The sequence below is a fragment of the Amblyomma mixtum genome, chromosome 2 (assembly GCF_055824585.1).
Source record: "Amblyomma mixtum isolate Tamu chromosome 2, ASM5582458v1, whole genome shotgun sequence".
NCBI classification, from domain to species: domain Eukaryota; kingdom Metazoa; phylum Arthropoda; class Arachnida; order Ixodida; family Ixodidae; genus Amblyomma; species Amblyomma mixtum.
The window spans coordinates 193,057,272-193,066,598 of NC_143013.1; the positions used below are offsets into that span (position 1 = coordinate 193,057,272).

Genomic DNA, 9,327 nt, shown 5'->3' on the forward strand with positions numbered 1-9,327 from the left:
CACACTGTGGCCCTTGCGAAAATTGAAAGGTGTCGCCCTTTCCACCTTTCCACCTTTTCACGCGTGGCTTGCGTCTGTGCTTTCCAGTACGAATCGCTATCGCGATAACCGTCCAGTGGGACGCCTAAGTACTTTACTGGGGTCGTCACCCAGGACACGTTTGCAAAATTACCGGGCTTCGTTGGCCATTCACCGTGCCAAAGCCCCAGGGACTTTGACCAATTCACTTTACTACCGGTGATCGTGGTGAATTCTTTTACGCATGCCACGGCCTCGGTTATACCTTCCCGGTTCACTGTGAACACCGCGACATCATCCGCATAAGCCAGCAGCTTAACTTCTGCTGCCTGTAGCTGGAATCCTCGAATTTTTTCACTTTCTATGATATTCAAACACAACGCTTCAATGTAAATGCAGAATAGAAGAGGGCTGAGGGGACAACCCTGGCGCACCGAACGCTGCAGGCTAATGGGGGCCCCCAAACTCTTATTTACAATTAATCTTGTCGTGCAGCTCCGGTACGCCAAGGCCACTCCCTCGCAAATAATGGACCCTAAATTCACATGGTCGAGTATGCAGAACAGGATATCGTGCGAAACACAATCGAATGCCTTCTCAAGATCTAGCTGAAGGATGGCTACACAGCTATTTGTGTAATCACAACATTCCAGCACACACCTCGCTTTATGAATATTGGAAACAATAGAGCGTCCCTTGATCCCACACGTCTGGTGGGGACCGACTATATCCTGAATTGCTGACTGTAGTCTACAGGCTAAAATCTTCATGAAAACTTTATAATCCACGTTTGTGAGGGCGATAGGACGATATGCTGTGACCTGCTTTAACTTTTCTGCGTCATCAGATTTAGGGATTAGCACTGTATGTGATTTACCATAAGACGGGGGCAATTCATTTTCTTTGTAGGCTTCGTTAAAAACTGCTGTCAGTACTGGCACTATTTCGTGTTTATATGCTTTGTAAAAAGCGGCGCTTAACCCATCAGGTCCAGGAGATTTTCCCAGGTTCAAATTTTCTATCGCTTGCTCGACCTCTGACGCAGTTATCGACAGCTCCAGCCTTTCTTTCTGTTCGTCATCTAATCGCGGCAAAGCGCCAAGAAACTTTTCCTTGAATGCGCTCACATCCACTTCTTGCTTTGCAAACAGCGCCTGATAATATTCAAGAAATGCCTGCTGGATATGCCCGCTTTCTCCAGATAACGCCCCGCCCCATTCAATCTGTTCAATGTGGTTTCGTTGAGCATGCGTTTTTTCCATTCCTAGCGCTCGTTTTGAAGGTGTCTCCCCATCAGCTATATCTTGCGCCCTAGCCCGCACCAGTGCGCCACGATAGCGTTCTTCTTCAAAGAGTTCAATCTTATTTTTTATTTTCCTAATGTCATCCATCCATTTTCCAGGCTCTTCGCTTTCTCTTTCGAGAAGTCTAGCTAGTAAAGATCTTAAATTGCCCTCCTCACGCTTCTCCTCTTGTCGTATGCAGCTTGACCTTTCGATTGCTGCTATTTTTATTTGTTGTTTGCAAAGTTCCCACTGCTGCCATACTTTCAGTTCCCCGCTCGGCTTTAATTTACTGGTTTCTTCGTTGACTTTCCTGCTAAATATGTCGTCTGTAATGAGCTTATTATTTAATTTCCACATCTCCCAATAAAACTGATTTCCTCGTTTCTTTGTCCCTATCCCACACTACACTAAACAATGATCCGAAAATGATACCGGTACTACATTGTAGCTACTGCATTTTGAAATAACGTTCGGTGACACATAAATGCGATCTAGCCGTGCATGGCTTGACCGTTGAAAATGGGTGAGTCTCACACAACGCTCGCCCTCTAAACACTCGGCCACATCATCGAGGTTGCACGTGTCTATAATTTCTGAGAGTACTTCAGTGCTTCTGTCCCTAAATGCCGTTGCACTGGTTTTGTCACAGCCTCTCAGGACGCAATTGAAGTCGCCCATTACGATCAGGCATTTCTCACAACTGAAGTGCTTTTGTACGCGTTGAAAAAACGCTGTTCTCTCATCCACCGCATTTGGGGCGTACACACAAATGATGCGCCAATATGTTTTGTCGTACAGGAGGTCAACCAAAACAAATCGACCCGAAGGACACGCCGTATATGCCTGAACCTCAAGTCCCGGTAAATTCTTTACAAAGATGACACAACCCGCAGACGTTCCTACAGCGTGGGCAACAACTGCAAAAAACCTAGACGTGAAACGTCTCACCATGTCCCCGGTCTGCTCTTCCCCGTCAATTTTCGTTTCCTGCACTGCCAGGACGTCAATGTCGTGCTCAGTTAAAAGGCGGTACACCTGGCTCTGCTTCTTCTTACTTGTTACTTCTTCTTACTTGGCTCTTGTCGTAGCGCCTGGGCGTCCAATGCAGTGCTTGCGCTGCCATGGTACAGGCCACGTGCGGCGTGAATGTAAGGTTCCCCGCTGTACGAAATGCCGGCGGTACGGCCACGCGGATAATGAGTGTGTCCGCACTTACGCGGTGGCTACGGGCGGGGCGTCGAAAGACGACTCTGCGGAACTCCTGATGGATGTAGTCGAGGCTGAAGAATCAGCGAAAGGCATAGAGGAACCCGAAACGCAAGCAGGATTGACGGGCTCTTCGGGACCCTCCAGCAGCGATGCCGGACGCAAGCCTGAAGGGACAGAACCTACTAGAAAGGAGACGAAGGCGTCGAGCGGTGAAGTAAGCGTGCCAGCGTTCCAAGAAACCGAGCCAGCGTCTCTGACCGAGGAGAACCTTGACCAGAGCGGCGCCCGCACGACCGGCGTCCCTGCCCCAGCGAAGCGGCCACACGCCCAGACTGGAACCGAAGACGCCAAGGCAGAGGCCCCCAGCGTCGAAGAGCCGCCGGCAAAAACGACCCAAGGACGGCGGTCGTCCATCCGGCTACGATCAAATGTGTCGACGGAGAGGAGAGCCCTTGACAAGCCGCCCCCGCTGCCAGGCCTGGCACCAGCACCGGATGGCTCCGGTGTCAATGATGTCGTCTAGCCAAGCGCTAGACGTGAAGGGTAAGCACCATATCCCCGGCCTCTTTCTTCTGCATTAAAATGGCTCATGCGTTCCCCATGAAAGTCGGTACACTTAATGTCAGGGGACTGGCAAGTAAGAAGAAGCAGAGCCAGGTGTACCGCCTTTTAACTGAGCACGACTCCGCCATGCCAGCTCGATGGTATGGAATGAACAAAGGTGCGTCTAGTGAATACGGTGTCTTCGTTCACTCCCATCTTCCTCCCTTCCCGTTACGGCGAGGTTTCGGTGTCCACCGAGATATGAGAGACAGATACATTTCCTTTCCTCAAAAACGAATTTACCTACGAGCAAGGCGTATTTGTCCGCGTTTCAGATTGGTCCAAATTGCCGTGACGTCAACGTGCGCGAATTTTGAGGGGTTTCCACCGAAATATGCGAGACATTTAATGCGTAATTTCCTTTCCTCAAATACAATTTTCATTTTCTTCATTACGGGCCCTCTTTCTTCTTTCACTCACACTTCCTCCCTCCCTGTACGGTGCGGTTCAGGTGTCCACCGAAATGGCCGATTACTGCGCCATTTCCTTTCCTTAAAAAGCGTTGCGTTCAAAGAGCTACACATCGCGCCGAACGGGTGGTGGTGTTCCTTGGACTCCGTAGCAGCGCTACAACACGCTGTCGCGTTCCACTCCTAAAGGCGAAGCTTAAGCGTCATTAATTGTCAGTTAATTAATGCGCCAACAAAATGTGCAGTGAAGAATCGCGTAGCAGAATGCAGCACTCAGGCTTTCGCCTTTCACCACTTTAGCCGCTAAAGTTCCTCGTAATTTTTTTCTTAGTTTCTGCTGTTTCCTGCACGACAGTAGGACATGGTTGATTTTGATCTCACCACATCGTTCTCATTTAAGTTTGTCTTTTTTGAAATATATGAACTTATGCGCGAGATCCGTATGTCCAATGCAAAATAGACATAAAATAGCTTCGTCACAGTATTAAGGCGAAAGCCTTTAATGTCTCATCGTTGTAAGCAGCAGTTGTCGACAGAAATGTCACGCTTTTCAGTTGGTCGAAAGGGTCGTGACGTCACAGTGCGCCAATTTCAAACGGGGCCAATGGTACTTTGGCTAGTAACCATGCAACCAATTGAAGGGATCATATAGTGATGCTTCAAGTAAGTGGAACTGAGCTTAGTTAATTGCCTAATTACCCAATTAGACTAATTAACTTTGCTAGTCAGGCCATATAAATAAATAAATCCGAGTAAGAAATTGGTCGAGCTCGGGAATCGAACCCCTGTCTTCGGAGTGCGACACGAGCATGCATCCACTCCACCATGCCAGCTCCTCATCCCAGCTCTTCTGGCTCGGAGACTAACCAGCCGCTGCTGCGATTCAGGGAAATTATAACGCATTATAGCGACATCCACCGCCTTTTCCCGGCCCCTGCAAGGGGGCTGAGTAAGACGGAGGAGCGAACTTTAAGACGCCTGCAGACAGGTACTCTACTCTGTCCTGCAATCTTAAAGCATTACGATCCTAACACGGATGGGCGATGCCCGCACTGTGGGGAGACCTGTGAAATCTTCCACATGGTGTGGGCATGTACTCAAAATCCCCACCTCCCCCTTCCCCTACCCCTTCCAGAGAGGCATGGGAGACTGCCCTCCTCAACTGCTCCTCGCTTGAGTCCCAAAGGGCTCTGGTGAAACGGGCGAGAGACGGGGCATTGTCATGAGGTGTCCCGGACTAGGGACGCCGACCATGTAGCGGGGCCACTCTGTGGCTCATATTTCAGTAATTAAAAGTTTTCACCACCACCACCACCATGCCAGCTCGATGGTTTGGAATGAACAAAGGCGCGTCTATATAGTGAATACGGTGTCTTCGCTCACTGCCATCCTCCTCCCTTCCCTTCCGGTGAGGTGTAGGTGTCCACCGAGATATGAGAGACAGATACATTTCCTTTCCTCAAAAACCAGTTTACCGACAAGCGAAATGGGCGATGGGGTTCTATGGACTCCATGGCAGCGTTGCAAGACGCTGTCGCCTTCCACTCGTAGAGGCGAAGCTTAACATCTTAACCACACATCAGTGACCGCACTTTAGGTGAAAGAAGTGCACCCCCCCCCCCCTGAATTTAGACGGGTGTCCACCGAGATATGTGAGACAGTTACTGCCTCATTTCCTTTCCTCAAATACAATTTTCATTTTCTTCATTACCGGCCATCTTTGTCTTTCTTTCACTCCGACTTCCTCCCTTCCTCTACGGTGGGTTCAGGTGTCCACCGAGATGACAGAGAATTACTGCGCCGTTTCCTTTCCTGAAAAACCGTTGCATTCATCGCGCGGAACGGGTGGTGGTTTTCCGTGGACTCCCTGGCAGCGCTACAACACGCTGTGGCGTTCCACTCCTAAAGGCGAAGCTTAACCGTTATTAATTAGCAGTTAATTAGTATTCAGGCATTAATCAGCAGTAATTAACCATTAATTAGTAATTTGCCGTCACTTAGTAATTAGCACTCAATTACATGTGACGCCACCAGTGCCACAGAAGCAGTCAAAGTGGTCCGAAAAACACTTTCGTCTCTACGCACTTTTAGACAGTCAAAGTGCCCCCTGAATTTTTTCTTGATAGTTACATGATTTCCAGTCCTTGTTAATGGCTTAAATAGGTGAAGTTTGTTCTATTTCTCGTTACCGCACGAAGCCTGTCATTAAGCTCTATATTCGCTCACGGTTTGCACGCTTCATTCAATTTTTGTGAGATGTTTGACTGCTTTATTCTCGCCCTACGGCCACGCGAAGTACATGCAACAGGTCCCTGGTTCCCAAAAATTCCCATGTGCCTAGAGACCGAGCAGAGCCCAACTACCTTTCTTTGTATTTCGGCTGTTAATAAACAATGTAACATGTCTGTTAGTGTTCTATTCCGTTTTTTTGCGTACAGTGGTGGGATTTCGCTTAGAATGTATTTATATGCAATAGTGTATTTATGTATTCCTTAATACTGTTTCTATGCCACAGCGCCGGCGTTACAATCGGTAGTGAAAATAATGAGCACTTAGGCAGCCTGATTGTTTCATCTCACTAGTTCTATATCCATGCACTTCCGACTTAGAGTGATTTTTTTTTAACAAATATATGTGCATGCGGTGTATTCCTCCTATTTTTCATTTAGTGTAAAGGGTTCATGAAATATGCGTTCAAGTAGTGTTTTAGTTGCTTTTTCTGAAATTGCGCTTGTGTGAACTCGCACAAAGAGACAACTTTGCAACAAGGCGGCCGCGCACCGGGTAACTTAAATTTGGCACTATACTTAAATTTGGCCACTGCACTTCGAATCGGAGGTGTATTCTGACCGCCCCGGGTTTATCGCTGCATAGTCGACTGGGTGGGCACTGTTGTGCCTGGGCATCCACTAGCTGCCACCACGGCTGGGAATTTCGTCTCGTCATGGCAGTGCGCTCGAGGTTTCTGCAAATCGGCGTGGCTTACAGACAAAGGGCAGGTGAGGCGTAGAAGGTTGACGGGTGAGCAAAGCAAAAGCGCTTTATATCGGGTGTTTTTTTAGAAGGTCGAAAATTAAAAAAAAGGTAAATTGCTTTAGATTTAATTAAGCACTGGGGCTATACAGGAGGCTACGGCGGGCGCCAGGCAAGAGGAAAACTGCATTAATTAGTTCGCTGGTTAAATAAATATGTTAACAAACTTTTCTAATTTTTATTTGAGAGGGTATGTTGTATTCGCAGAATTGCAGATCATACTCCAAACAATCCAACCGAGAAAATACAATTCTAATTAAAACTTTTTCACGTACGTTACGAGGCGCGAAAAAGTCGCCCTGGTAGGCATCTTCACACCGTAACTCAGCGGCGGTGAGCGCCTCTGACGTATTCGCTCCGCCCTGCGCTTTGCGTCACACGGCCGACGTCACCTGAAGCCCAGCCGGGCGCCCTGCGCTATCGCTGCTTGTTTCGCTTCGCTCCGCGGCCTCACGGAATGCCGCGTTGGAACAAAAACGCACTGACACAAAGCGCAGGGCGGAGCGAACTACATAAACAGGCGCTCACAGATTCTGGGTTACAGTGTGAAGCTGCCTACCAGGGTGACTTTTTCTCGCTTCGTAACGCGCGCAAAAAATTTTTTTTTTTATTTTTTTTTCTTGGCTGAACTGTTTGGAAGACGATCACCAATTCTCCTAATAAAACATGTCCCCTGAAATAAAAATTATAAAAGTTAATTAATGTAGTCAGTTAATCAGCCAACAAATTAAAATCGTTCGCTTCTTACCTGGCGTCCGCAGTAGCCCTCAGTATAGCCCCAGGGTTAAAATAAATCTAAAGGAATTTACCTCTGTTTAAAAATTTTGGACCTTCTAAAAAAATACCCGGTATACAAAATTTACGTGGCAGTACAAAGTTTCGGAACAGGGGCCGACAGCATAACGGCTCAATCGAATGATGGACTCACTTATGGCGTCTCTCTCTGCTTCCTATTTTCGGGCTTAGTTGTTATACCTTCTTGATTGATCCACGTTTGCATCGGCCGCTCCACCGGTAGGGTGACCTTTCAGACAGCCTCGCAGCCAATTGGGCTGGCCTCGGTCACGGGGAGCCCTGTTCGAGCAGGTTGCCGCCGTGCCTGCCTTGGAGAGGGCGCCGGCGAAACGAAGTTTTGATTAAAAAGCGCTGGCACATCAGCAACCCTGCCGCCAAAGAATGCTCCAAGAAGACGAGCTGCCTCTACATTGCTCAGATACCATTTACACTCGTTCGCCAGGCCCCTCCTGGTTCCCCACTGACGTTCGGCGAACAGGTGGCTTCAAATTCCTTCCTGTGCACCGGACACACTCGTCAAGACACGACCACTTGGTTTGTTCCGACACACTTGCTGCTTCGTGCCGGTCAGTGTTGATCGTTCAACATCTTGCGAGGAAACAGCTACCAACAGACAGCCCCAACAGGAGAGAAAGCCGGCTGGCTTCCGCCAATACCACCAACACTGAAATGTCATAAAATTCTCTCTGCTATGTTTTGATCACCTTGTTTCTCCCTCTTCATCAAGCAACACATATAGTATACCATAAACCTAAAGCACGGACAAAATGCGTCGCGAAATATATCCTACAAAGGATATATATCGTTAAACCGCTTAAGCGGTTTAACGTCCTAAAGCAGTTGTGGCTATGGGTTACGCCGTAGGGAAGAGCTCTGGAAATTTCGACCAACTGTAGTTCTCTGACGTCCGCTCACATCGCACAGAACACGAGCCTCTAAAATTTAGTCTCCACCGAAGTTGTACCGCGCAGCCGAGATCGAAAGGAAAAAAAATGGCCGACGCTCAAGTTACTTCCTAATGCTAAATTCGAGCGCAACTCAGCAGCTGTAAAAATGTACAATTACAGAGAACTCGTTATTTTTCACACATATTCCTTCTTCAAGAAACACTCCACTAACAGTTCTTGATTGTCATGAAGGAAGCTTTGTGGTCGGAGAAATAGGCGAATATATGCCCGACTTGCTGCACCAATGCCTGGTTCTGAAAGATGAGGTCCGTGCAAGTACTTCGCGAGATTGTCACAGCAGTGGGAGGCATTACGAGCGAGAAGAACGGGATGTTCTCCCTCTTAAGTGGTAAGAAATTCCTGTTTGTCTTTATATATACATTAAAGTCCCCACCCACCCTGCCACCCTGGCAGGTTGCAGTTAGTGGTTGATCTGGAGAGTTCGCTAACCGTTGTCAGCGCTACCGCGTCAACGAGCGGGAGACCACGGCAACGCTCAAAGGCAAGATTGTGTGGAGGGACGGGGACATTGCCTTCGTCCGAAAACTGGGAAAATCTTCGATAGCGCTCATCACCTTCGTGGGTCCGCGCTTCGTGGCCGCGCTTCGTCCGCTATAACACGACTATCACACCGGTGCGAGAATACAAGCGCACTATTCCCGCCTGCTACCGGTGTGGTACCATTGGCCATCGTGCGAACATCTGCCCCAGGCCAGTGGAAGAAAGATGCGGCCATTGTGGACAGAATGTGGGGACAACGGCCGAGGGTATGAAACCTCATGACTGCAAGCCATCATGCCGCGTGTGCGGGGAAGCCCACCTTACGGGCTCCCAGGCATGCAAGGGCAAGTTCCGTCGCCTCCAGGCGGCGCAGCGACCCCCCGTGGCACGCCCGCCCAAGGACATCCCGTGCAAAGTCAAAAGTCATCGCCGGGCACAGTGCCAGGAGGTGCTTCCGGCAGCCCAACTGCGGGATCGCGGCGAGAAGACGGCGACGCCCGGCCCGCGCCAGCACACCCGAAGACG

The 9,327-nt window shown here is 49.0% G+C and overlaps 1 protein-coding gene across 1 annotated transcript; it reads left to right on the plus strand.

The window, feature by feature from the left end:
- The first annotated feature begins 2,466 nt into the window (after window positions 1–2,466).
- Window positions 2,467–3,197, plus strand: LOC149361949 (uncharacterized). The gene is made up of 2 exons (XM_089569628.1): window positions 2,467–3,056; window positions 3,140–3,197. The coding sequence occupies exon 1, from the start codon at window positions 2,569–2,571 to the stop codon at window positions 3,034–3,036; it is 468 nt and encodes a 155-aa protein (XP_089425754.1). The 5' UTR covers window positions 2,467–2,568; the 3' UTR covers window positions 3,037–3,056; window positions 3,140–3,197.
- Window positions 3,198–9,327: the final 6,130 nt, after the last annotated feature.

Excerpts from the sequence above, each read along its gene's own strand:
- LOC149361949 (XM_089569628.1), top strand. The coding sequence starts at position 2,569 with ATGGATGTAGTCGAGGCTGAAGAATCAGCGAAAGGCATAGAGGAACCC.